We start from the raw sequence: 27,437 nt of genomic DNA, 5'->3' as shown, positions 1-27,437 counted from the left end.
TGTACCTGCAGGTGGTGGCGGCCGGCGGCCGGGATGCAGGCGCTGCGCTCTACGTCTTCTCCGAGTTCAACCGGTCAGTGAGCCGCGCCGGGGTCCGGCCGGCCCAGCGGGTCCCCTGGCCAAGCCCCGCCCCGCAGGCCGCAGTGCTGAGCGCCCAGAGCATCGGGGCCCCTTCCTGGGCTTGGTACCCCGTCTATCCCCCCCTTCCCAGTGTGGATGCGAGAGCCTAGATCCCTTATATCCCCGTCCGTGTGGCTCCGGGAGGCCCCGCTGACCTTTAGACAGACTCGGGTATAAGCGTTCCCTTCCGAAGCCTCGGCCCCGAGCCCCCTCCCGTGCACCCCAGGACCAGGGCCTCCTAGTTCGTGTTGGGGGTGGGCAGGCCTGCGGAGGAGGTGATGGGGAAAGGACGCATCTCGCCCCAGTTCGAGCCTACTCAGGCCCCAGATCCGTCCCTGCCTCTGCTGACGAGGGTTCAAACCCCAGCATCCCAACAGCAGAAATGCGGTTGGTAGCACAGCACGTGTTTTTAGTTGTTTTCCCCTGTGGTGTACAACAAAGCATATAAACGGTGGCAGAGGTTTTACAGAACCGAATCTAATGACTCTCTGGTGTAATGTTCGTCCTTTAGGTATCTCTTCAACTGCGGGGAAGGCATCCAGCGACTCATGCAGGAGCACAAGTGAGCCAGCCATTTTCCTGCGGGGTGGGGAATGACTCTGCGGCTTTGAGGCAGGAGGGTTGTTACGGCAGGAGAATGGGTCCCTGGTCCTTCTGTTTTGTCCTGCTCCAGCGCTTTCTTTTTCTTAGGCTGAAGGTGTCTCGTTTGGACAACATATTCCTGACCCGAATGCACTGGTCTAATGTCGGAGGGCTGTGTGGTGAGTATATTCTTTCCCAGGTCAGGGGCTGGGGGGAGGTGTCTGGGATTTTAACCTGCCTGGCCCTTTTTTTGCCCGACTTTGGAATCCAGGGGCTCTGGAATACTTTTTATGCCGGCCCCGTCAGCTGCAGCAGGGAGAATCAAAAGCTGACTCAGAAAAGTAGATTTTAAAGTAGACGCTGCCTGCAGGTGTTAACCATCCACCTCATTTATTGAGTTGCTGGACTGGAGGTGTGGGACAAACTGGAGCGTGTGGGGATGCTGATTGCAGTCAATATATCAGTATTCACCATTGAGACCGTCCCCTCGCTACACACAGATGCCCAGTGTCCAGATTACCCCCTTGTTTATGCCCATCAATTAGAAGGATCGAGATTGTTTTGCCACCAGATTCTGTAAGGTCTGTGGAGCAGGTAGGAGGGAGTGGAGGCTGAACCAGTCTCATTCCCAGAGCTGAGACTCAGGTGAGGCCAGGAAGCACCCAGGGTGCGGAATCTGTGGCCTGCCTCTGACTTGGCATGATTTTGCACCCGAGGTACCTCACCCTAGTATCAGGTCCTGCCCGTTCTGGAGGCATTTGAGTGATGGCCGGTGTCCCTTGTAGGTCTAGCCAGCATCCCTTCTGCTCTACACATGCACAACAAGCAGAAAACCAGCAAGTGGAGTAAGGAGTGCGCCTCCTGGCCGCAACTACGGGTCAGGGTGATGAGAGGTCTGATTTTATTCGTCCCTTTTAGGAATGATTCTTACCTTAAAGGAAACCGGGGTTCCAAAGTGTGTGCTCTCTGGACCTCCACAACTGGTGAGTCTCTCCTGACTCAGCTGTCAAAGCTAAGCCCTCCAGTTCAATGGGAGTAACAAGGGTTTCCAATTTTACAAATCAGCCTTCTGCCCTCCAGAGTTAATTGACGTTGGCATAAATACTTTGCCTTTCGAGTTAAAGACACCTGAGTCCATAAACCTTATTAACTCTGTGACCTTGATTGAGTTACTTTCCTTTCTGGAGCCTCAGTGTCTTCATCTGTGAGATGGTTTGCAGTTGTTAAGGATTAAACGAGGTAACAGGCAAGACACTCATTCTTTATCAGGTGTTTCACGCCATATGGACACAACAGATGTCAGCTTTTATCCTTACTTATTACATTTCAGACATCTTCGTCCCTTCCCAGCCAGCTAAGGACACTGTCGAGAGGTTGTGTACACGTTGTTAGCGTAAGGGTTTGCTTCCCAGGTGCTAGGGTAAAAGGCCAGCCCTGTAAAGTGTGTCCCCAGAATCATGCTGCATGGCCGTCCCTCTGTCTTCTTCTCGTTGGTCTGTCCCTACACCTTCTACTGCCATTGCTTCCCATGTCCAGTCCTGCCCCCCTGTGACCGTCCAGCACTGCGGCCAGAGGGACCCCTCCCAAGCGGAACCGCAGGCGGGTCACTTCATCCTAAAACACTTCAAGGGTCTTTGTTGTACACACAGTGCAAATGCCTTCACGTGACCCACAGGTCCTGTCGGCCCAGGCCCTCGCCGGCCCTGGCATCCGTGCCCTGGTCACCAGGCGGGGCTGCGGGCCGGCTTTTAGCTCTTCACGGAAGCCCCTTCCTGTCTCAGGCCTTCGTCCACGCACCAGTTCCCCTCTTGCCACGCCTGTGTCCTTCTTTCAGGGCTCACCTCAAAGGGTGTTTGCTCAGGAGCTGCCCCTGGCTCTCCAGATGGGTTGGATCCCAGCTCCCCGCGTTTTTCGTATCTGCAGGTCCCTCAGCACCATGGCTGCTGGTTGTCACTTGTATTGTTTCTGTCTCCCCCTGGATTCTTAAGTTCCATGAGGGCAGGGACCCCATCTTTTCACTGCTGACCCCTTGGCATCTAACATGTGGTGGACACTCAGTAAATATTTGTACGAAGGAAGTTCAAAGTACTCTGTGAACTGTGTTTTATGTCGGTACCTTTGATGCCTCTCGTGTACTTGGACGTGTTGCTGTGTCCTCCTGTGCAGCCATAACTGCTCACTTCTTTTTCTTTCTTAGGAAAAGTACCTGGAAGCTATCAAAATATTTTCTGGTCCACTGAAAGGAATAGACCTGGGTATGTCCTTGATTATGACTCATTGCCATTTCTGTCTCATATGTCCCCGTCTCTCAAATCAGAATCCATAGAAGCTGACGAAATTAAACCTTAAAGTCAAACGCTTCATCCACGTGAGATGAATTTTTAAACTATCCCTTGCTGCGCCCTCACCTCCCGCTTCTCCCCAGACACGGGCAGGGGAGGCAGGAGTGAGTTAAAAGCTGCTGCGTGCTGGGTGGGGGTCTCCCTTGGGGCCCCGAGGCTCCGCCCTGGCCCTACAGGTGGTTCTCGTCATCGAGTGGCCTTGGGTCCCTTGTAGTTAGAAGGGCTGTGAGCGGCTGACTGGGCGGGAGGCGCGTGGCCGCTTGATGGGAGGAGGCCTGGCCGATGTGCCGGCAGAGCCCGGTGCGTCTCTGGCTTGTTCTTCTGTAGAAACACTAGTATTTTATTTCAGAATGTGTCCCGGGCCTCGCGATGCCGAGCGTTTGCCTGTGTCTCTCACGTTTAAGTCTCGGCTTCGTGTTTATTTTAGCGGGTTATCGCCTGTGATCGTCGTGTGTCTTCTCCCGTGGCTGACCTAAATATTAGTGGCTGATGACAATATGTTTTCGCCGTTTCCCTAAACACTTCGGTTGACTCAGAAATTCTGGCTTTAGCACAGACTCCCGCCAGAGTCGTGGGCAGCGATGCGGGCTTGATCCTCACGCCTCCCTCGTTCGCTGCTGCAGTCACTGTCCTGTGGTCTTTTCCCCGCAGCGGTGCGACCCCACTCCGCGCCGGAGTACCAGGACGAGACCATGACCGTCTTCCAGGTCCCCATCTACAGTGAGTGTGAGGCTGCGATTCCCAGGAGTGGGAGGACGTGGGTCCGGCGTCAGGAAGGCAGGTGGCAACAGAAACTGCCGATCACTGGCCTGTGTACCCGGCTTTGTGTTCTGAGCACGATTAGGAAGTTTATCCGAGGAGTTCCTGCCCTGAAGGAGCTTATGACCTTGAGGACAGACGCGTTTACCTCGTATGTAACGATCGTGATTGCACTTTGGGGCGTCAGGTAGTCAGGCTGTGCCCTCAGATCTGCCCGTTTATCGCCAGGGATCATTGCCACAGGTGTGGGCGCCCTCCTGGGATGCAAGGGCTTGGAGAGGTGGGCACAGGCGAGCCTTGTTCGTAAGCGGCAGCGGCAGCCCGGCGGGAGTGCGGTTGGCGGTCAGAAGGGCTCGAGGGCCTCCTCAGGCCCCGGGGCCTGATGTGTGGTCCTGACACGGAGACAGGCAGGCTGCAGGGGAGGCACTGCTGCGTCCGTGCCGCCCCGGGGTCTGGCTGACGCTCTGCGTCGGTCTCCCGACTGTGGGCGACGTGCAGGGCCGGCTCCTCGCCCGTCACCTGGTCTGAGCTTGCTGCGTGCAGAGGGGGGCAGACGAGCCCGTACCTCCGGCCGGAGGAGCCCGGGACCCGCTGGGAGACGGGCCTGCGCCGGCCCAGCTCACTCTCCTCGCGTGTCCTCCCCCGGCCGCGCCCCTAGCCTGGCGTGCGCCCCACTCCAGCACGTGGCCCCGTACCCTCCGACACGTGCGAGTGATCAGTGCTGAGCCCACCCGGTGAGCCCGGAAGACCGGGCAGCTCAGAGGGCCGGGCGGGGCGGGGGGTCGCCGAGACCAGCCGCCGTGTGCCCGCCTCTTGGGGCAGGGATTTCTTCCGTTCGCCACACCGCGGCCTGCGGGACCTTAGTTCCCCAACCAGGAATCGGACCCGGGGCCCCATGCAGTGAAAGCATGCAGCCCTAACCGCTGGAGAGCCAGGGGAGTGTTTTTCTGACCTTGACTGAACTGAGTGCCCAGTGGTGCCACGCCTCGTGGCGATGGGGAACCTTGGGCCAAGGTCTGGGCGGAGCGTGATGGCGGTGGATGAACCAGCCGAGTGCGCAGGTGCTCTCTGCTCAGCACGCTCTCGAGTCCCCGCTGCGGTCAGGCTGGGACCTGGGCAGAAACCTCAAGATGAGGAGGATGGGCGTGTAGCCCAGAGCCAGGCGGGGAGGTGGCCAGTAGAGGACAGGCCGGCACGGTGGGCGACCTGGCTGTGAGCTTGCCCTCGGCGTGTGTCACTCGCTCGTTTCCCTTCCCAACCAGGTGAACAGGTGAACGGGAAGCAGCAGCCGGCGCGGAGTGCAGAGAGGCTGAGTCCAGAGCCGTCTCCAGACCCGGGACCGGCAGAAGGGGAGCAGTACCTGGCGGATGGTAATGGCGCGCGGGCAGCGGCGCGCTGGCGGGGGTGCGAGCCCGTCCTAATCCGTTCGCTGCTTCTGCTCTACATTCGAATCTTTGTCATAAGGAAGTTCAGTGTGCAAAACAGACGCTTTTTCTTATCGCGTTAGGATTCAGCTGTGGGGGGCAGGTGAGAAGGTTGTCTTTAAAAGCGGACACATGAAGCTGTAGGGGCCAATCCGCAGCCCTGGGGAGCCCCAAGCTTTGGCTTCAGTTTAACCAGAGGAAGAGCAGGACCTGGCAAATGATTGACTGGGAGGCTTTGTGTTTCTCTTTTTTTTTTTTGGTATAAAGTTACATTGTTTATTTCGTCATCCAGCATAGATCATTAAGTCTTTACGATTCGTTACAGTCTTGGGATTTTTTTTTGAATTCCCATTTCACTTGTAGCAAGTCAGTGTCATCCCCAGATCAAAGTCACTTCGTTATATGTGCACCCATCATATCTGCAGAACCCCACACACCAAGAAGGTGCTCCAGCACTGTCAGCAGTGCAGAGAAGCCACGATGAACTTTTCGTCTCTCGTTAAGGCAGCAGTAATGCAAGTTAATTTTTCCCGAGTGCAGAACCTAACAGCTAAGCAGGCAGAACAGTTACATCAACGAGTGGATTTGCACCTTTTCTTCCAGAATGACAGCCTACTGGGAAACTGGATTAAAATGCCAGGATGAGACGTATCAAACGAATTGGGCTGCTTGAGGATGCTGTTGTCCAGGGGTGGGCAGGGTTGATAAGTTACTGTCTCTGCCTCGAGGCCGTGTCTGTCTGAGGACCGACAAGGGGCTGGCCCTCCGTGCTGTCCTTTTTGGGTGGCTCAGGTGAGGGCTGACACACACGTCGTTTCTGCAGGCCTTGTAGCTTTTGTGTTATTTCCCATATTCCTACATTTGTTTGTAAAACACGTTACAACTTACTTTTCTCCCACATCTCTACTTCTAGGTAAATCTAGGTAAAATGTGTCATTTTTTTAAACATTTCACTTGCCATTTTCTGGTTGGCATTTTGCATTTTTGTTTACTCAGATCTCAACACGAGTAGGGAAAAGAAAAGATCTGCTTGAGGAAAAAATACCAGTGTTTCTTTGACCTTTGTATCCGAACAGTTCCATCCATATAAGTTTGTGTGAAGTCAGGTTAGGTATCAGACGATCACCGATCTGTGGCACCTGGAGACATTGCTATTTACCTTGTGTGGTCGGATTTGTTTCTCCTCAGGTGTTGGCCAGAAAATGCACGGCAGGGACCCCTCCTTGGTCGTAGCTTTTGTCTGTAAGGTAAGCACCTTGCTGGACGTTCTACCTGAACATGTGTCTGGTGACCTAAGGGTTTCCGGTGGTTTGAAGGTAGCAGCTCCTACCGTCACCTGTGTTCAGAGGAAACAGTTACCCTGGTTCCCAGTAAACCACCTATGCTTGTATGTACTTCCAGATTCTCTTCCAGCCAGAGTCAGGCTACAGAGACATGTTTCATATTTGGCTATGAGCCTCTCTCTTGAACTTCAGAAATAGTTGATAAGTTTCTGAAGTTAAAGACTACTTTTTTTTTTTAGGAATTTTTTTTTGTTTGAAGTATAGTTGATTTACAGTGTTCTGTTAATTACTGCTGTATAGCAAAGTGACTCAGTTATACACATATACATTCTTTTTTATATTTTCCATTATGGTTTATCACAGGATATTGAAGATGGTTCCCTGTGCTATGCAGTAGGACCTTGCTGTGTATCCATTCTATATATAATACTTTGCATCTGCTAATCCCAACCTCCCACTCCATCCCTCCCCCGCCCCGCACCCACCACAAGTCTGTTCTCTATGTCTGTGAGTCTGTTTCATAGATAAGTTCGTTTGTGTCATATTTTAGATTCCACATATTAGTGATAGCATATGGTATTTGCCTTTCTCTTTCTGACTTACTTCACTTAGTGTGATAATCTCTAGTTGCATCCAAGTTGCTGCAAATGGCATTATTTCATTCTTTTTCATGGCTGAGTAGTATTCCATTGTATGTATGTACCACATCTTCATTCATTCATCTGTTGATGGACATTTAGGTGGTTTCTGTGTCTCGGCTGCTGTGATCATAGGGGTGCACGTATCTTTTTGAATTAGACTTTTGTCTGGATATATGCCCAGGAGTGGGATTGCTGGATTGTATGGTAATTCTATTTTTGGTTTTCTGAGGAACCTCCATACTGTTTTCCGTAGTGGCTGAACCCATTTACATTTGCACCAACAGTGTAGGAGGATTCCCTTTTCTCCACACCCTCTCCAGCATTTATTTGTAGACTTTTGAATGATGGCCATTCTGACCGGTGTGAGGTGGTAGCTCATTGTAGTTTTGATTTGCATTTCTCTAATAATTAGCAATGTTGAGTGTCTTTTCATGTGCCTATTGGCCAATCTGTATGTCTTCTTTGGAGAAATGTCTGTTTAGGTCTTCTGCCCATTTTTGGATTGGGTTGTTTGGTTTTTCTGGTGTTGAGTTGTATGAGGGTTTGTATATTTTGGAAATTAGCCCTTGTTTGTTGCATTGTTTGCAAATATTTTCTTCCATTCTACAGGTTGTCTTTTCTTTTTGTTTATGGTTTCCTTTGCTGTGCAAAAGCTTGTAAGTTTGATTAAGTCCCATTTGTTTGTTTTTATTTCTGTTGCCTTGGGAGACTGACCAAGAAAACATTGGTAGGGTTTATGTCAGAGAATGTTTTGACTGTGTTCTCTTCTAGGAGTTTTATGGTGTCATGTCTTATGTTTAATTCTTTAAGCCATTTTGAGTTTACTTTTGTGTATGGTGAGAAGGTGTGTTCTAACTTCATTGATTTACATGTGGCTGTCCAACTTTCCCAACACCACTTGCTGAAGAGACTGTTTTTCCCATTGTATATTCTTGCCTCCTTTGTTGAAGATTAATTGGCGGTAGGTGTGTGGGTTTATTTCTGGGCTCTCTCTTTGGTTCCATTGATCCATTTGTCTGTTTTTGTGGCAGTACCATGCTGTTTTGCTTGCTGTAACTTTGTAGTTTTGTCTGAAGTCTGGGGGCGGGTTATGCTTCCTGCTTTGTTGTTTTTCTTCAGGATTGCTCTGGCAATTCTGGATCTTTTGTGGTTCCATATGAATTTTAGGTTTGTTCTACTTTGAAAAATATCATGGGTAATTTGATAGGGATCACATTACATCTGTAGATTGCTTTGGGTAGTATGGCCATTTTAACAATATTAATTTCTCCTATTCAAGAGCATGGGATATCTTTCCATTTCTTTAAATCATCTTCGACTTCCTTTATTAATGTTTTATAGTTCTCAGCATATGTCTTTCACTTCCTTGGCAAGGTTTATTCCTAAGTATTTTATTCTTTGGGTTGTGATTTTAAAAGGTATTATTTTTTTACATTCCCTTTCTGATATTTCATTGTTGATGTAAAGAAATGCAACTGATTTCTGTATGTTAATCTTGTATCCTGCTACCTTGCTGAATTGGTTTATCAGTTCTGGTAGTTTCTGTGTGTAGTCTTTAGTGTTTTCTATATATAGTATCATATTATTTGCAAATAATGACAGGTTTGCCTCTTCCCTTCCAATTTGGATACCTTTAATTTCTTTTTCTTCTTTGATTACTGTGGCTAGGACTTCCAGTACTACGTTGAATAGAAGAGGTGAGAGTGGAACATCCTTGTTCCAGATTTTAGCAGGAAGGCTTTCAGCTTTTCACCATTGAGTATTATGTTGGCTGTGGGTTTGTCATAAATAGCTTTTATTATCTTGAGACGTGGTCCCTCCCTACGCACTTTGATAAGAGTTTTTATCGTGAAATGGATGTTGAATTTTGTCGAATGCTTTTTCTGCATCTATTGAGATGATCGTGTGTTTTTTTGTCTTTTGTTGACGTGGTGTGTATCCCATTGATTTGAGTATGTTGAACCATCCTTGTGAACTTGGGGTGAATCCCACTTGGTCATGGTGTGTGATCTTTTTTGTGTGTTGTTGGGTTCAGTTTGCTAATATTCTGTTGAATTTTTGCATCTATATTCATCAAAGATGTTGGCCTGTAATTATCTTTTTTGGTGTTGTCTTTGTCTGGTTTTGGTATCAGGGTGATGATGGCTTCATAGAATGTCTTTGGGAGTGTTCCCTCCTCTTCAGTTTTTTGGAAGAGTTTGAGAAGGATTAAAGGACTACTTTTTCACAGAAAGCTTTGTTTCCCTTCGGATGAATCAGGCCTTTATCGAGGCTCCTTCACCTCTTTTAGTTTATATCATCTTCCTGTACTTGTTACACTGCTGACGTACTAATTTTGTTTTATTGGAGTATAGTTACTTTACAGTACTGTGTTTCTAGCGTACAGCAAAGTGAATCAGCTATACGTATACATATATCCCCTATTTTTCTGGATTTCCTTGATTTACGTCACCACAGAATTGGGTAGAGTTCCCTGAGCTATACGATAGGTTCTCATTAGTTATCTATTTTATACATAGTATCAATAGTGTTTACATGTCAGTCTCAATATCCCAATTCATCGCCCCCCAACTTGGTAGCCATACATTTCTTCTCTACATCTCTGTGTCTATTTCTGCTTTGTAAATAAGATCGTCTACACCAATTTTTTCAGATTCGACATGTATGCTTTAATATATGATATTTGTTTTTCTCTTTCTGACTTACTTCACTGTTTGACAGTTTTCTAGATCCATCCATATCTCTACAGGTGACCCAATTTTGTTCCTTTTTATGGCTGAGTAATAGTCCATTGTATATATGTACCACATCTTCTTTATCCATTCATCTGTTGATGGACACTTAGGTTGCTTCCAGGTCCTGGCTATTGTAAATAGAGCTGCAGTGAACATTGTGGTGCATGTCTCTCTTTGAATTATGGTTTTCTCAGGGTGTATGCCCAGTAGTGGGATTGCTGGCTCTAGTGGGATTGCTGGGTCATATGGTATTTCTGTTCTTAGTTTTTTAAGGACCCTCCATACTGTTCTCCGTAGTGGCTGTATCAGTTTACATTCCCACCAACAGTGCAGGAGGGTTCCCTTTTCTCCACACCCTCTCCAGCCTTCATTGTTCGTCGACTGTTTGACAGTGGCAGTTCTGACCAGCGTAAGGTGATAACCTCGTTGTTTTGGTTTGCATTTCTCTAATACTTCGCAGTGTTGGACATCTTTTCATGTGGTTTTTTGTAAACGGGGTAAGTAAAACGCACCTCTTGAAACTGGCTTCTCAAGTGTCTGCCCTCTTCTGAATTCTTTTGCGATGCCCTACCTGGGGCATTTCTGGAGGACAGGTGTCTTTCCTTGACAGCCCCACAGGCCTTGTGAGTTTTCAGTGCCCATCAGCATGGGTTTCAAAGCTGTTGTTACGGGAAAGAGCCACAAGGCGGCAGCACTTCTCCATGCTCCACTCTTGTTTTTTCTTTTTCTTTTCTTTTAATTTTCATTTTATATTGGAGTAGAGTTGATTTCTTCCAAGGTTGTGTTTGTTTTAGGCATACAGGAACCTGATTTAGTTACACATTGACGTATATGTATTCTTCCTCGGTTTCTTTTCCCCAAAGTAAGTTCTTACAGTGTGTTCAGTAGCGTTCCCTGTGTTATTCAGTAGGTCCTTTTTGAATATCGACTGAATATAACCAAGCTCCTAAATTATTCCCCCCATCTTTCCTTTTCGATAACCATAAGTTTTCTTAGTCTGAGAGTCTGTTTCTCTTGTAAGTTAGTTGGATTGTACGAATGTGTAGATTGTACCTGTAATTGATATGATGTTTGTCTTTCTCTGACCTACTTCACTGAGTATGATAATCTCTCAGTCCATCCTTGTTGCTGGAAATGGCATTAGTTCATTCTTTTTTTATGGCCGAGTAGTATTCCAGCGCATATATGTACCACATATGCTTCATTTATCTGTCATTGGACGATTTGGGTGCTTCTATGTCTTGACTGTTGTAAATAGTGCTGCCCTGAAAGTAGGGGTGCTTGTATCCTTTCGAATTAGGATTTTCTCCGGATCTAAGCCCAGGACTGGGATTGCTGGATCATATGCTAACTCTACGTTTAGTTTTTTAAGGAACCTCCATGCTGTTCTCCATAGCGGCTGTACCAATTTACATCCCCACCAACGGTGTAGGAGGGTTCTCTCTTCCCCACGCCCTCTCCAGCATTTATTCTTTGTAGACTTTTTTTTGACGATGACACCATTCTGACCGGTGTGAGGTGATACCTCATTGTAATTTTGATTAGCATTTCTTTAATACTGATTGATGTTGAGTATCTTTCCATGTGCTTTTTTATTTTTTAATACAGTGTGTGCATAATTTACCTCTTGAAATTGGCCTGTTGAAAGTCAGCCCCGTTTTGAATTCTTTTCCGATGCTTTACCCCAGGGCATTTCTTGAGGGCAGGTGTCATTCACAGCCCCGCAGGCCTTGTGAAGATCGAGCGCCCCTCAGCACTGGTTTTAAAGTTGTTGTTACGGGAAACGGCCACAAGGCGGCAGCATTTCTCCGTGACCGGCTCTGGGTCCCCGGCAACTAGAGCCTGAGGCAAAGTGCTGTTCCTGGGTTGCCAGTTAGAGGCCAATGGGCCAGAAGAAACGCCCCAGGCTTGTGTCTCGGGACTTCTTCCCCTCACCCCTTCCGGGCCGCCTTCAGCCAGTCCCCACTCCAGCGTCACCGCTCTGCCGGGGTGCTGTCTGTCTGCCGTGGGTAGGTGGGGCGACCCAAAGGAGGCGTGGACTCGGAGCTCTTCCAGCGCGTGGGCTCCACCATCCTTTGGGCACACCCTGCTTGGTTTCGCTGATCATATGGTTTTTATCCTTCCATTTGTTAATAGGAATAAACCCGCCTGGGTCTGGAGAGGGTGCGGGGCTCGTTTGCTGGCATGTCCTCCCTGGCTCCCTTAGCCCTTGGCGGTCCAGCCTTGGGCCCCAAGCCTGCTCGGGCTCCAGGGATGTGACACCAGCTCAGGGCACCAAGGCCTGAGGGGCACAGATTTGGCATTTCTTTTTTTTTCTATTTTAAATTTTATTTTTTATTGGCGCATAGGTGATTTACAGTGTTGCGGGTTTTGTTATCACTGCTGTTTTTTCCTCCGTGTACAGGAACTTGATTTCCTTATACATAGACCTACCTGTGTGCTTTTTCGGGTCCTCTTCCCATATCGGTTATTCCAGAGTGTTGAGTAGGGATCCTTGTGCTGTAGCCTGGGTCCTTGTTGATTATTTTATAAACAGGAGTGTGTATATGTTAACCTCAAGCTGCTCATGTCTCCCTGCCCACCACCTTTCCCTTTCGGTAACCACAGGTTTCTCCTCTGAGTCCGTGAGGCTGTGTCTGTTTTGTGAAGTTCATGTGTATCCACTTTTAGGTTCCACCCATGAGTGGTGTCATAGGATACTTGTCTTTCCCTGTCTCACTACCTTCACTTAGTACGATCACCTCTACCTCCTTCCCTGTGGCTGGAAATGGCATTATTTCATTTTTTTCTTTTTAATGGCTGAGTAATACTCCATTATGTCTATGGACCCCATGTTTTTTTAAAATTACAGCAGAAATATTGCTGAGGATTTGGGGATTGCTTTGTTTTCAAATTAATTTTTCTTGGAGTATGGTTGCTTTCCAATGTGTGCCAGCCTCCACTGCACAGCAAAATGAATCAGCCATACACGTACAGAGATCCCCTCCCTTTTGGACTTCCCTCCCATGTAGGTCGCCACAGTGCATTAGGTAGAGTTCCCTGTGCTATATAGTGTGTTCCCATCAGGTGTCTATTTTAGACATAGTACCAATAATGTGTATGTGTCAATCCCAGTCTCCCAATTCCTCCCACCCCACCCGCTTCCCCCTGATATCCATACATTTGTCCTCTACGTCTGTGTCTCTCTTTCGGCTTTGCAAATAAGATAACTTATACGTTTTTTCTAGATTCCACATATATGCGTTATTATATGACATTTGCTTTTCTCTTTCTGCCTTATTTCACTGTGTATGACACTCTGTAGGTCCATCCACGTCCCTACAAATGACCCAATTTCGTTCCTTTTTATTGCTGAGTGATATTCCGTTGTATATACATACCACATCTTCTTTATCCATTCCTCTCTTGATGGACATTTATGTTGCTTCCATGTCTTTGCTATCGTAAATAGAGCTGCTATGAGCATTGGGGTGCATGTATTTTTTTGAATTATGGTTTTCTCTGGGTATATGCCCAGTAATGGGTAGTTCTATTTTTAGTTTTTTAAGGAAACTCCATGCTGTTTTCCACAGTGGCTGAATCAGTTTGCGTTCCCACCAATAGTGTATTGGAGGTTCCCTTTTCTCCACATACTCTCCAGCGTTTATTGTTTGTAGATTTTTTGATGATGGCCATTCTGACCAGTGTGAGGTCATACCTCATTGTAGTTTTGAATTGCATTTCTCTAATAATTAGTGATGTTGAGCATCTTTTCACGTGCTCGTTGGCCATCTGTTTGCCTTCTTTGGAGAAATGTCTATTTAGGTCTTCTGCCCATTTTTTGATTGGGTTGTTTTTTTTTGATATTGAGCTGTTTGAGCTGCTTGTATATTTTGGAGATTAATCCTTTGTCAGTTACTTTGTCTGCAAATATTTTCTCCCATTCTGAGGGTTGTCCCTTCGTCTTGTTTATGGTTTCCTTTGCTGTGCAAAAGCTTTTAAGTTTCATGAGGTTCCATTTAATGGAACCTAATTTTCATTACTCTAGGGGATGGGTTGAAAAAGATGTTGTTGTGATATATGTCAGAGCGTTCTGTCTGCGTTTTCCTTTAAGAGTTTTATAGTGTCTGGCCTTACATTTAGGTCTTTAATCCATTTTGAGTTTATTTTTGTGTATGGTGTTAGGGAGTGTTCCAATTTCATTCTTTTATGTGTAGCTGTCCAGTTTTCCCAGCACCACTTACTGAAGAGGCTGTCTTTTCTCCATTGTATATATATTTTTTTAAGTTTTAAAAATTTATTTTATTTCTGTTTGGCTGTGTTGGGTCTTCATTCCTGCGCCCGGGCTTTTCTGTAGTTGCGGCGAGCGGGGGCTACTCCTTGTCGTGGTGTGTGGGCTTCCCATTGTGGCGGCTTTTCTTGCCGCGGAGCACGGGCTCTAGGCACGCAGGCTTCAGTAGTTGTGGCTCGCAGGCTCTCTGAAGTCAGGGAGGCTGATTCCTCCAGTTCTGTTTTTCTTTCTCAAGATTGCTTTGGCTGTTGGCGGTCTTTTGTGTTTCCATACAAATTGTAAAAGGTTTTCTTCTAATTCTGTGAAAAATGCCATTGGTAGTTTGACAGGGATTGCATTGAATCTGTAGATCGCTTTGGGTAGTATAGTCATTTCACAATATTGATTCTTCCAATCCAAGCACATGGTATATCTCTATATGTGTTTGTGTCATCTTTGATTTCTTTCATCAGTATCTTAAAGTTTTTGGACCCGGGCTCAAACCTGTGTCCCCTGCATTGCCAGGCAGATTCTTAACCACTGCGCCACCAGGGAAGCCCTCTCGATTGTATGTTTTTGCCTGATTTGTCGTAGTGTATAGTCATTTCACAATATTGATTCTTCCAATCCAAGCACATGGTATATCTCTATATGTGTTTGTGTCATCTTTGATTTCTTTCATCAGTATCTTAAAGTTTTCTGCATACAGGTCTTTTGCCTCCTTAGGTAGGTTTATTCCTAAGTATTTTATTCTTTTTGTTGCAGTAAGTGGGATATTGTTTCCTTAATTTCTCTTTCTGGTCTTTTGTTGTTAGTGTATAGGACTGCAAGAGAGTTCTGTGTATTAATTTGTATCCTGCAACTTTACTAAATTCATTGATGAGTTTTAGTAGTTTGCGGGCATCTTTAGGATTTTCTATATATAGTATCATGTCACCTGCAAACAGTGACAGTTTTACTTCTTCTCTGCCAGTTTGGATTCCTTTTATTTCTTTTTCTTCTCTGAATGACGTGGCTAGGACTTGCAAAGCTATGTTGAATAATAATGACGAGAGTGGGCACCCTTGTCTTGTTCCTGATTTTAGAGGAAATCATTTCAGTTTTTTCACCATTGAGAATAATGTTTGCTGTGGGTTTGTCACATATGGCCTTCATTATGTTGAGGTAGGTTCCCTCTCTGCCCACCTTTTGGAGAGTTTTTATTATACATGGGTGTTGAATTTTGTTGAAAGCTTTTTCTGCATCTATTGAGATGGTCATATGGGTTTTATCCTTCAGTTTGTTAATGTGGTGTATCACATTGATTGATTTGCATATACTGAAGAATCCTTGCATCCCTGGGATAAAATAAATCCCACTTGATCGTGGTGTGTGATCTTTTTTGTGTGTTGTTGGGATTCAGTTTGCTAATATTTTGTTGAGAATTTTTGCATCTATATTCATCAAAGATACTGGCCTGTAATTTTCTTTTTTGGTGTTCTTTGTCTGGTTTTGGTATCGGGTGATGATGGCTTCACAATGTCTGGGAGTGTTCCCTCCTCTTCGATTTTTTGGAAGAGTTTGAGAAGGATCAAAAGACTACTTTTTCATAAAAAGCTTCATTTCCCTTCAAATGAATCAGGCCTTTACTTAGGCTCTTTCAAGTCTGTTTTATATCATCTTACTGTAGTCGTTAAGCTTCTGACATTGGACTAATTTTTTTTTTTCTCTCTCATTTTATTACAACAAAGTGTAACAGTCCAGAAAGGTCACATGACCTTGGTGGGTCGACACTGGACTAGTTTTAATATTGGCTAGCATTCACAGAGGCCCAGATGGGTAAACTGAAGTTGGTCAAATCCTATGAAAATGTTATTACAATCATGTGTTTTTCAGATCTGACTAATTGCCTACTTTTAGTAGGACTTTGCATTAAAATTTTATTTTACTAGAACCTGCAGCAAACAGTTGTCTAATCTCCGGTAAGACTACGTTGCTTTTTCGTGAGCTTTGATTTTTTTTTTTTTTTTTTAAAGCAATATATATGGTTTAAAGTCGACTTGGTAAAGTTGATTTTAAAATACATTTGTAATTGTCATCCATTTGTAAAAAATTTTAACACCAGCAAGTGAACACAGATATGAAAGGTTAGTAGTAATATTAGTTGTTAGTTGTAAGACTGTTGCCAGTATAACTTCTATCAACTTACTTAGATAGTAAAAAGTAATATCTATATCTATAAAAATAGTTTATATCTATTTTACTTAGATATAAAAAGTACTTAACATTTGTAAAAGTTAAGTACTGTTGCCCATAGGCTTGCTACTTCTGTGTGTCTGAATCTTTAGGCAGCAGAATAATTTTCTAGAGCAGTTTACGTGGTAATCTTTTGAGTGGCATCGCATCAGTCCTTCCTGAACAGATCACGTCGAGCATGGTGTGTCCTGTGCGATCAGGGCGCTGTCTGGGGGCAGCTGTCCTGGGAGCCGCGTCGCTGCGGGCTGCGTCCTGGCCTCTGGCTCCTCCCACCTGGTGCTTGCTGCTCCCGCTGTGTCATCCCGCGGCCCCTTTGCCCTTTCCTGAAAATGGGCTGCTTCTCGGCACAGGGTTCAGAAGGCGGTAAAGCAAAGCTAGTTCAAGTTCTGGGAGGTGGGAGAAATAGGCTCTGGGTGCGAGGGTCTGAGAAGCTCTTGTCCGATAGGAGCCTGAGCTTCGGGCAGCCGTCTGCTGCCCTGGGGCCTGTGAGCTGGCGTTGGGTTTTCAGAGGAGAACAACTTTCTCCACGGGTTGAACTGGGCTTGTCGTGGAGGCCCGGGTTTTGCCGGCCTTAGGCCTGACATTCCTGTGAAACATTAGAAACATTTTGCCTCCATTCAGTTTCATCTGGGTCTGTGGTCACCACAGTGCTTGTTAATGTCGTTATCTGAAGGTGTCATCTAAGTTCTGTCATCTTGTATTATGTGCTCACGTTAAGCTGTCATCATTCCTCTAGGATAACGTTTTCCAAGATAGAAAATCCTAGAGTCCTAATAACGCTTTCGGATCCAAACTGGAGACTCAGCCCTAAGAGTAGTGTCCTAAATGCAGGAAGTTAAAAGGAAAAGCAAATAGCTTCTAAAGATCTAAGGAAGAAAATGAAATTCAAATATAAGTCAACCCTGAAAGACGTATTAACATTTTATGCCATTTCTGACTTTTTCCTGTTATTAGGTGTGAAATATGTGGATTTCTAAAACGTTGGGACATGAGTTTTTAAGTACAGAATGATTATGAGGTTTTGTGTTAGGATTATTGGTTTCCCTTTTAACATAATAAGAGAATACTGAGAACTTTTTATCGTAACTTCGTATAAAAGCAACAGCACAGTTTTGCCAAATACATGAAAAGTAGAGGAGAAAAACCATCCACACACTCTACCCTGTCCTTGTCACTGGAATGCCGTGTCACGTGGTGGTTACGTGATCATTTCTGCTAGAACGTGTTCTGGTGACACTCCTTGGGCTGTTACTTGACCTGCGCAGGATGACAAAAGCAACAGTGTTTTCTCCTCCAGGTACTTGGAGGACACGTCTTATGTGATGTGGAAATGGATTGCATTTTATTAGATGTGTAAGGAGTTAATGGGAAATAAAACACCTTGGTTTTAAATCATTCAGCTTTAGTGCTAAACTCAACTGATTTCCAAACGAATGATGAAAACCAAGCTTCTTCATCAGTCACTGGAATTACATGGAGATCTCTTCCTTACAGCTCCACATGAAGAAGGGAAACTTCTTAGTCCTCAAAGCGAAGGAGCTGGGCCTCCCAGTGTGAGTGGCGGGGACAGCTGGGGGGCCTCGCCGGGCTCGCTGAGCTCCCAGAGCCCCGCCCTCACCGAGGCCTCGCCTCTCGTTTCAGCGGAACAGCTGCCATCGCGCCCATCATTGCTGCTGTCAAGGACGGGAAAAGCATCACATTCGAAGGAAGAGAGGTGAGGTGCCCTGTTGCTGCGGTCTCAGCAGTGACAGGCAGGGGCCGGGACGCTGGACAGAGTCACTGCCTGGGTCAGGCCCCGCAGACACCACTTTTGGGGGCACCGAACAGCTTGGATTTCAGCACGTAGCTGAGCGATAAAGTGGGGTCTCTTGTCTAGGCTTCTGCACATCAGCGCTGGCCACGTGGGGCCGTCTCTGGAGGTTGTCTCTTTAGGATTTCGGGGCCTCCTTATAGGATGGATGCTTCCCCTTGTACTTGAGCTCAGGGTGGACCCCATAAGGGTGGAATTCAGACGCGTGGCCCAGGGGAATGAGGTTGTCACGAGATGTGAGGACGTCAGGACCACACGACCTGAGAGAACCGTGCGTGCCATGCCGGGCCGTCTGGCCACTTCAGGTGTGCAATGCCCTCTGCCAGCCGGCGGCCGCCTGTCTGCCTGTCAGCGGAGAGGGCGAGAAGGGCGCAGGTGGTGGTCTTATGTCGGCGCTTCTCTGGAGGGGGTGATGTGGCGTTAGCAGGTGACTCCAGGGCCTGCCCTGGGAGCACATCCTGACCTCAGTGACTTCACAGATTTTGCCTGAAGAGATCTGCACCGCCCCAGACCCCAGGGTCACTTTCGTTGTGGTAGAATGTCCAGACGAAGGATTCATTCAGCCCCTCTGTGAGAATGCCACCTTCAGGAGGTAAGGAGGGGTCTCTGGGCGGAGAGGTGAGAGCCGACACTGCTCGGGAAGGCCGGCCTGGCACTGACCTGTGGCTGCCCCTGCCGAGGCCCGGGCCACCACGGCTCCATGCAGCGCCCTCCCTGGCTGCCCGGCCCCGGATCCGCGTGTCCTGAGTTTGCACCACTTGACCCAACAGAGCCCCCTGCTTCCTTCCTCCCAGTTTCCAAGGAAAAGCCGAAGCCCCCGTGGCCCTGGTGGTCCACATGACCCCAGAGCATGTGCTCCTGGATAGCAGATATCAGCAGTGGATGGAGAGGTAGGAGCCCCGGCGCACGCCAGCCACGGTTCCACCGCCGCCCCTGCCCCCCGCCTGAGCTCTCCCTGGGGTTCCCGCCCTCCCTGGATCCTGGGGGCGTCCCCGCTGTGAAGACCGTCCCCGCTTGCCTGGGGCTGGTTTCCTGAGCTCTGAACAAATCCTGCCTCTGGACCATCCCGTGTGTGTTTCCTAAAGAAGAGTCTTGCAAGGATAAAGCCGCAGCTTCAGTTTATTGAACGTCCGTGACGCGTCAGGCAGCAAACACGCTTCATTTCCCTCTCCCGATCTTGCCGACAACCCACGTTCAGTGACCGGGAGGACGGGTCCTACTCCTGGTTTCGTTGGCCGAGGCCGGCGCCGGGTGGAAGGACTTGCTGGGGTTGGACCTGGGCGCGTGATGACGTGTGGTGACGCTGCCCTCCCCCGCCGGCCCCGGCAGTCCCTCCTCGGCGCCCGGGTCCTCTGCCCCTCAGGGTCTGAGTGCTGACGCCCATCACAGTTTTCCTCTTTCTCCCCTCGTGCTCCCTGTGCGTCCAAGTCCCCAGCGCTGTACTTGCCCCCGGCTTTCCGGGTGCTCTTCCCCCACACCCAGGGCCTCTGACTTTGTAGAGACGCCGGGCTCGGAGGAGGAGGAGGGGCAGGGCTGCGTCTGGCCACGTAGGGTGACCTCAGTGGACAGGTCGCTCACCCTCTTGAACATTCCCAGTACCTGGCCGCCCCACCCCCGCTGCCGCCCCGTGGGTGGGAGTCTTCCGAGAAGGACACTGCTGATGGTGTGCGCGTCCGTCTTAGGTTCGGGCCCGACACCCAGCACCTGGTCCTGAACGAGCACTGTGAGTCGGTCCACAACCTCCGCAGCCACAAGATCCAGACGCAGCTCAGCCTCATCCACCCCGGCATCTTCCCCCCGCTCGCCAGCCTCCGCCCCCAGGTAGTGGCTCAGCTCGGCCAGTTGCCCGCCCCCCAGGCAGCTGCCCCCCGCGGACCGCGGCTCTGTCTCTTGCAGGAAGGAGGGCTTGCCCCCTGCGTGCCCCTGGTCCGCGGCCAGTGTCTCCTCTGGGGTGGGGGGTGGGGCCCAGGGGTCTGACCTGGGGAGACGGGGGCTGACGGCCGTCCTTTCCTGACAGTTGCCTCTGCTAACAGCCGTGTGTGCGTTGTTTTGGAATGTGGAAAATGAGTGAGCGTAGGGTGAAGAAAGTCAGCCCTAATCCCATCACCCTGACACGGCGATGGTTAACATTTTGCATTTTTTATCTTTGAGTACGTGGGGATGTGTTAAAATACACGTCTACACCGCGGGTTCAGGGCCTGACCCGCTGCCAGTCTTTCCCGCGTCATGATAGGCTTCGTAAGGACACTGTTGCCCGTGTTCCAGATACGGGTGTTGGTGCGTTGGAGGCATTTCCAGCTTTTTGCTGTTGTAACGAGACAAGTGCCTTATATAAAAGTCCTCGAGGAGAACCGTGTTCCCTTAGGGTGACTGTGAGAGGGGTGTTAACGGGTCGGGGGCGGCACTGCCCGAGGCGCCTGGTGAAAGGTGCTGTAGCGTTCACCCCAGCCAGTCACCTGAGAGGTGCTTTCTGCCCTGCATCTTTAACTTTTAAAATCTCACCCCTGAATAACTGGAAGAGTCCTGTGCATGCCGTGGCGTCTGTGTCCGGGCAGACCCCGTTCCGGACCACTGCTGGACACCGGGCACTGTCGCGGTGAACGGTTGGGGCCCTTGAGGGGCCCGCTTCCCTCCCTCAGCCCCGGGGGATGCCCGATGCTAGCGGGTGTAGTGAGCAGAGGTCAGGAGGCTGTGTAGAGTGCCCACACCGTCCCCCCCGCCTCTCAGCTCAAAGCCCCGTCCCGCTTTGAGCTGAGAGGTTCTGAGCAGCCGGAACTGTGAGACCCCCTGAGCTGGGAGAAGGTCTGGCGGGCAGGAGAGCGGAGCTGCCCCAGGCCCCAGTCACTTAGATTTGAAAGCACTTTCTGCAGGCGGTCCCCAGGGATTGAGCTGGCTGTGCAGGGTGGTTGCCTGGGGCCGCACGCTCCCCTGATGCCCTGAGATGCCTTCTTGCAGGGATGCCATCATGACCTGCGACCCTGAGGAATTCATTGCCGAGGCCCTGGAGCTGCCCAATTTCCAGGAGAGCGTGCAGGAGTACAGGAAGACTGTGCAGGACGGCCCGGCCCCAGCGGGTGAGCCAGACTGGGACCAGCCCCTGTGTCTCCTGGCCTCTGCCCTCCTGCAGCTGTTCGCACAGCACTGAGTGGAGGGTCACCATGGCCCCGTCGAGCCCCGTGTACCTGTTGAAGCCACTGCTTCTCTGGCCTCCACTTAAGACCACCAGTGCCGGCCCCCGCCCGGACCGGTTAGGTTGGAGGCTAGGTGACAGTGCCCAGGCTGTCCTGGCGAGGCCCACGTTGAGCTGAGTGCGGCGGGTCTGGGGCCTCCTGTGCCCTGGGCAGGGCTGGCAGTCTAGTCCTGGTGTTGCCGGGGAGGATCCATGGAAGGTTCTGGCCATGGCACTCACCTTGCTGGGCTCTCACCGCCCTGACAGGAAGAGCAGTCTGGGGAACTCTGGGACCTCTTTCTAGTACTTGGTTTTCCCAGTGTTGTGTTCAGCTCACGAATGAGGCGGAGAAACAAGGCTGGACCAGAGAGCGGGTTCAGGTTTAACCCAGCTGGCACCAGGCCGGTGTTTTAAGATGCCCTCCTGGCTGCACGTGCCGTGGGCTTGAGATGGGTTTCTGGTTTGCACGTTAAAGGTCCATTTAGATTACATTCGTAAACGTGCACCCGGGGCCTGTCAGGCTGAGCGGGGCCCCATCTTCAGAATCTAGGCGGCTCTGCCTCTTCTCTGGGGAGCTGGCGCCCCTCGGAGCCACTGCAAAGTGCAGCAGGGCCTGTGCCGGGGGTCCCCAGCCCCAGGAGATAAATGCTGACTTGTAGCATGAAAAGGTGGCCTTTGCTATTTAACACTTAGAGCAACTCTGCTGAAGAAAGGCCCGTGGAATTCCTTCATTCTCCTTCCCAGGCAGCGCCGGGGCCCCTCGCCCCAGGCCCGAGTGTAAGGAGGTCAGACCACCAGCCCCTCCTGGGGAGCTGGACTTAACTCCAGTGCTGGCTCACTTCTGACCCGAAGAAGTGAACAACGTGACGTGTGTCTTTGCACAGAGAAGAGAAGCCGGTATCCAGAAGTGGTCTTCCTCGGAACGGGCTCCGCGATCCCCATGAAGATCCGGAACGTCAGCTCCACCCTCATCAACATCAGGTATTAATGCTGCACACGAGGCGCCCGTCAGTGGGGAGCCCGGGCTTTTCTCAGACCCTGCTCCACTAGGCTAACCTTGAGGTGCAGCCTGTATGTCCCTGGAGGCCCGTCTTGGCTGGGGGCCCGGCGGGGGTGGGGGGCAGGCGGTTTTCGGCCTCCGTAGCTAGCTGGACTGGAGGGAGTCACCCCAGTTGGCCGCCCGTCACGTCTTCAGATGCAAACCACTGACGTGTATCGTGTATGCCGTCGCCCTGCTGAGGGGCCGTCTCGCTGTGTTTCCACGTCCCTCCTGTGAACCAGTGACTGGCCACCTCCTGCACCCCCATCATCGGTGCACCTGCCCCAGGCTGCTCACGGCTGGCGGTGGGGCAGACCCAGGCCAGGACTCACGTCCACCTCTGTGTCACGTGGCCCCTCACTGGTGCCGCTGGGGTGCGGAGCAGCTTCGGGGCTCCTGGGTTTGCCTGGTGGTGTTGGTCCGCAGGGAGGCAGACCGGGGCCGTCTGCGGGAAGCCAGGCTCGTTTTTAAGTTTTGCTTTGTCACCCGGGTGCTGGTGGTAGATGGCTAACAGCCAAATAACGCGTTAAGCGTACTTGGCAGTTGTAAGGGGCACCCCGACAGCAGAAGCGCACGGGTCTGGGACGTGTTTCTCTTGTGACGGAGGAGCTGGCGGGAAGCGGCCCCGGCCTTTCCGGGAGGGCGTTGGTGCAGCCGCTGTCTCCGGGCCGCGCCAGCTAAAGCAGAGCCTCGGGGTCTCCTGGCGGCCACAGCGGCTGTCGCCACGTTCCTTCTCAGTAGAGTCTTGTGGATTTCATGTCCTCACCCTCTCCTTCCGCAGAAACTCCCTTGGGTGCCCAGCATCTGTGTAGTTCTAGGTACGCTCCGTGCACTTCACAGAGCGTCGCGACGGTATTTCGTGTCACGAGGATGGACGTGTGAGACCACCATCCCCTTGACAGCAGCTCCCGCGGGAGGAACTGAGCAGTCCCGGGAGACGGGCACCCAGCCTTGTCCTGCCCTCCTCCCTGAGGGCAAACCATCTCCTCCCAACCATCTCCTCCCATAGCTCCGATGCGTCCCTGCTGCTGGACTGCGGGGAAGGCACCTTCGGGCAGCTGTGCCGCCACTACGGGGACGAAGTAGACCAGCTCCTGGGCACCCTCGCCGCTGTGTTCGTGTCCCACCTGCACGCGGACCACCACACGGTGAGCGGGCTGCCTCCCTCTTCCTGGCTGTGCACCTCCGCCCGGGCCTGGGCTTGCCTGCAAGCCCGGCGCCATGTGCGTCTCACCTCGCCACGCGGCTGCTCGGAGCTGCCCTCGCCCGGAGGCGGGCGGCTGGGTCTGTTAGAGTGCCGGGCACCCAGGGGCCCCAACGCAGGAAGGAGGTCGGGTGTGGACCTGGCTGATCTGTGTCCCTCCTTTTTCCCAGGGCTTGTTGAACATCCTGCTACAGAGGGAGCGGGCTCTGGTGAGTGGTGCAGTACTGGACCGCCCTTTTGTCTTTCTTTGGAATGAGCGCATGCGCACAAACATGCGCACGCGCGCACAGCCGTACCTCGGGCCGCAGCACGCCGTTTTCCCTGCAACGCGCGCCGTGCGCTCGGCGCTCTGATCTCCCCGTTCCAGGTGTCGCTGGGGAAGCCGTGCCACCCGCTGCTCGTAGTGGCCCCCACGCAGCTGCGGGCCTGGCTCCAGCAGTATCATACCCAGTGCCAGCCGCTGCTACACCACGTCAGGTGAGCGCCCGGCCCGGGCCCTGGACGGTGAGCGTGCGAGGCAGGCTCAGACCGCAGGGGGCCGGTGAGGCGGTTCCCACCTCTACACGCTCCTCTGCCTCGACGTGTTTCTCCTCGGCCCGCCTCACGTCTGTTCCCGATCCTAGATCTTTGCTGACACTTCCCCCAGACACAGTTCCGGGGCCGAGTGCCCTCGCTCCCGGCCTCAATGACAGAATTAAATTTTCTTTATCATAGCGATTTGGGGGTCCTCTCCAGTCAGTGACTTGAACTTCTGATTAAATGTTCGTTTTTTAATCTTCTCACAGTATTATTCCTGCCAAATGCCTTCAGAAGGGAGCTGAAGTCTCCAACCCCAAAGTGGAAAAGTTGATTAGTTTGCTGCTGGAAACCTGTGGCTTGGAGGAGGTTAGGGGAGGGCCCGGGCATGGGAGGGCAGGTTGGGGGACAGGGGCCTGTGACGTGGGGAGGAGGGGGCGAGGCGTAGCTGGGCCACGAGCCCATCACCCGCTTCCTCAGTTTCAGACCTGCCTGGTCCGGCACTGCAAGCACGCCTTCGGCTGCGCGCTGGTCCACACGTCCGGCTGGAAGGTGGTCTATTCGGGGGACACCATGCCCTGTGAGGCTCTGGTCCAGATGGGTGAGCAGGGGCAGCTACCTCTGGTCCCCCCGACGATTCTGGCTGTCGTCCTGACTCGCAGCCTCCTCCCAGGGCCCGGGGACAAGTGGGCACCCCAGGCCGGGCGGTATTCTCAGAGGGCCTGTGCTTACGCTCTAGGGAAGGACGCCACCCTCCTGATCCACGAGGCCACCTTGGAAGATGGCCTGGAAGAGGAAGCCGTGGAAAAGACACACAGGTAGCGGAGCCCCCTGAGCCTGCGTCAGCCGGTCCCCGCTCCTCCCCGCTGATGCTGGGCTGGTCTGCTCCCCTCCGGGGGCCCTGGGGGCTTCTGACCCCAGGCAGTTGTCTCCCGAGCCTCTGTCTTTATTTCTGCAGCGCCCTCCAGGCAAGGTTCTGGGGGAGGCGCGGCTCGGGAAAGAACTGGAAATAACGCTGAATAAGTGGGAGGCCGGGGGCGGATCTTGCGCTATTTTAAGGGACGAGCGTGTTGCCCGAAGTCGGTAGCCCCTGCTTTTCTCAGAGGCCCTCACTGGTGGGAGGTCTGAGAGCACAGAGCCTGGGCTCCCCTGGGGGCGGTGGGAAGACCGGCTCGGCAGCAGGGAGCCCCGCCCCCGGGTGTCCGACGGGCAGAGTCTGGGCGGGGGGTCTGCGTGACTCGCTCCCTCCAGCCTCGTGTTGCCCCATCTCTGCAGCACCACCTCCCAGGCCATCGGCGTGGGGATGCGGATGAACGCAGGGTTCATCGTGTTGAACCACTTCAGCCAGCGCTACGCCAAGATCCCGCTCTTCAGCCCCGACTTCAACGAGAAAGTCGGCATTGCCTTCGACCACATGAAGGTGCGGGACCGCTGGGGCGGGGCAGGGCAGGTGGGGTGGGCGGGGCTGAGAGGCCCTCCGTCCACGCGCAGCACGACTGGCATGGGGCCTTCTGGACACAGTCCATTGAGAGCCTCTTGGAGGCCCAGTCAGTGCCCAGAGTGACATCATCTGAGCTTCTGCACAAGCCTGGGAGGCAGTGTCCTCCTCCTGGGTGGTCAAGCTGGGCCTGTCCCCACTGCTGGGCATGGGGGTGCCCGGGTTCTGCCCGGCTGGGCCTGACATGATGGCTGCATCTGCTGATGGGGGCGTGGCCAGTGCCTGGGAGCCGTGATGGCCTCACCCCAGCCTCTGCTTCGTCTTGCTGCGTAGGTCAGCTTGGGGGACCTCCCAACAGTGCCCAAGCTGATGGCGCCGCTGAAGGCCCTGTTTGCTGGGGACCTGGAGGAGATGGCGGAGCGGCGGGAGCGGAGGGAGCTGCGGCAGGTGCGGGCGGCCCTGCTCGCTGGTGGGGATGCGGAGCCCCTGCGGAAACGGGCCTCTGCCGAGCAGCCCCCGAGCCCGCAGAGCAAGAAGGTCAGGGCCCAGTAGCGACGCGGCACTGCGGAGCCGCTGTGCGCTGGAGGCGAGGAGGCCGTCGTCGACTCCGTGCACGTTGTGTCTTCGGTCTGTCACGTGCAGTCAGGGCGCACCGCTGTGCGCTGGAGGCGAGGAGGCCGTCGTCGACTCCGTGCACGTTGTGTCTTCGGTCTGTCACGTGCAGTCAGGGCGCACCGCTGTGCGCTGGAGGCGAGGAGGCCGTCGTCGACTCCGTGCACGTTGTGTCTTCGGTCTGTCACGTGCAGTCAGGGCGCACCCCCTTCTGTACCCAGAGGCGGCTGTGGACGCGAAGCCTCCAGGAAAAGCGTCTCCAAGGACGGAACACAGTGAATTCAGGTCGCGTTTGGAACCCGAGTGCTTTGTCCCTGTGCCACCGCTGGGGACCCAGGGTGCCCGGAAACAGTTTGATCGTGGTGAGGCCTTTTGGGACCTGCCCCCAGGGAGACACCACACCTCAGCAGCCTGGTTTTTTGGCAGAAGTCAAGTTGTGCAGACTCACGGCCGTGGTAGGCCGGGCCCGGCCGTGCAGGGGCTCCGGGGAAACGCAAGCCTTCCCGTTGTTCGGGCGAAAGAGGAGGCCGGTTCCTTGCTTGCCCCTGACGAGAACCACTCACCGCCCTACGGAGTGAGTGCTGAGAAATACCGCGTGGGGTGGCTCCAGCGCCCTCCTTTTTGAGGCTGAACAACACTGAGGTTAGTGTTTGTGTGAAAAGTGAGAGAATTTTTCAAAGAAAGATGCCTAGCATTTGCATATTCTTCCCTCCGGGAGACTAGAGAAGGAGCTTGAAAGTTTCAGGTGCTGGGAGACACAGACCAAGGACTGGACTTGCCGTGCCCTCGGGGTCCCTCCCGAGGCAGCACCTGGCATCAACTCCCGTGGGCCCTTGAGCTTGTTATTAAAACAAGATAGGCCACACTCAGGGATAATAAATCTATTTTAATACCATTACCATTGACGACTGTTTGTACATGTATTTAAAGGTAACTCACTTTCAACCCCCCCGGGCCTCATTACAAATTGGGTACTGAACTGCCCTGCCAGCAAGCGAGCAAAGCCGTTAACGTCGAAAGTCTGCAAACCCCACTGTCGGAGGAGGGTTAGTTTACACTTTCTGTTGGGAAAAATAAGCATTTAAGTTTCTCATTGTACACCTGTACACGGATTTGGATTGAATGGCTCAAATTAAACAAATATAGATTTCATATATACAAATATTATATCCTGTATAGAGGCCTGTCTATTGTAAAAGGAGAAAACTGTAAGGTTGGGCTTCGCATGCATGACCCGAATCTATTTCTCCATCCCTTCATCCCATTTTTTTTGGTCTCC

At 51.5% G+C, this 27,437-nt stretch overlaps 1 protein-coding gene across 1 annotated transcript in view; it reads left to right on the top strand.

The window, feature by feature from the left end:
• ELAC2 (elaC ribonuclease Z 2) overlaps nucleotides 1-27,056 on the top strand; it is a 27,330-nt gene extending 274 nt beyond the window's left edge. The window contains exons 2-27 of the mRNA XM_024752638.1: nucleotides 1-73; nucleotides 632-682; nucleotides 811-881; nucleotides 1,621-1,685; nucleotides 2,900-2,957; nucleotides 3,696-3,764; nucleotides 5,066-5,173; nucleotides 6,416-6,474; nucleotides 17,865-17,923; nucleotides 18,012-18,084; nucleotides 18,660-18,772; nucleotides 18,975-19,070; nucleotides 19,863-20,001; nucleotides 20,077-20,131; nucleotides 20,414-20,457; nucleotides 20,908-20,957; nucleotides 21,136-21,254; nucleotides 22,234-22,330; nucleotides 23,398-23,536; nucleotides 23,763-23,801; nucleotides 23,960-24,069; nucleotides 24,378-24,477; nucleotides 24,589-24,709; nucleotides 24,848-24,926; nucleotides 25,384-25,528; nucleotides 25,880-27,056. Coding sequence (XP_024608406.1) covers nucleotides 1-73; nucleotides 632-682; nucleotides 811-881; nucleotides 1,621-1,685; nucleotides 2,900-2,957; nucleotides 3,696-3,764; nucleotides 5,066-5,173; nucleotides 6,416-6,474; nucleotides 17,865-17,923; nucleotides 18,012-18,084; nucleotides 18,660-18,772; nucleotides 18,975-19,070; nucleotides 19,863-20,001; nucleotides 20,077-20,131; nucleotides 20,414-20,457; nucleotides 20,908-20,957; nucleotides 21,136-21,254; nucleotides 22,234-22,330; nucleotides 23,398-23,536; nucleotides 23,763-23,801; nucleotides 23,960-24,069; nucleotides 24,378-24,477; nucleotides 24,589-24,709; nucleotides 24,848-24,926; nucleotides 25,384-25,528; nucleotides 25,880-26,098 — 2,351 coding nt within the window. The 3' untranslated portion in view covers nucleotides 26,099-27,056. The remainder of the gene's footprint in view (nucleotides 74-631; nucleotides 683-810; nucleotides 882-1,620; nucleotides 1,686-2,899; nucleotides 2,958-3,695; nucleotides 3,765-5,065; nucleotides 5,174-6,415; nucleotides 6,475-17,864; nucleotides 17,924-18,011; nucleotides 18,085-18,659; nucleotides 18,773-18,974; nucleotides 19,071-19,862; nucleotides 20,002-20,076; nucleotides 20,132-20,413; nucleotides 20,458-20,907; nucleotides 20,958-21,135; nucleotides 21,255-22,233; nucleotides 22,331-23,397; nucleotides 23,537-23,762; nucleotides 23,802-23,959; nucleotides 24,070-24,377; nucleotides 24,478-24,588; nucleotides 24,710-24,847; nucleotides 24,927-25,383; nucleotides 25,529-25,879) is intronic.
• The last annotated feature ends 381 nt before the right edge of the window (nucleotides 27,057-27,437 follow it).

The sequence above is a fragment of the Neophocaena asiaeorientalis genome, unplaced genomic scaffold (assembly GCF_003031525.2).
Source record: "Neophocaena asiaeorientalis asiaeorientalis breed wild unplaced genomic scaffold, Neophocaena_asiaeorientalis_V1.1 scaffold540, whole genome shotgun sequence".
NCBI lineage: Eukaryota > Metazoa > Chordata > Mammalia > Artiodactyla > Phocoenidae > Neophocaena > Neophocaena asiaeorientalis.
Note: the sequence above shows the minus strand (reverse complement) of the source record. Positions and strands in the feature narration are given on the sequence as shown.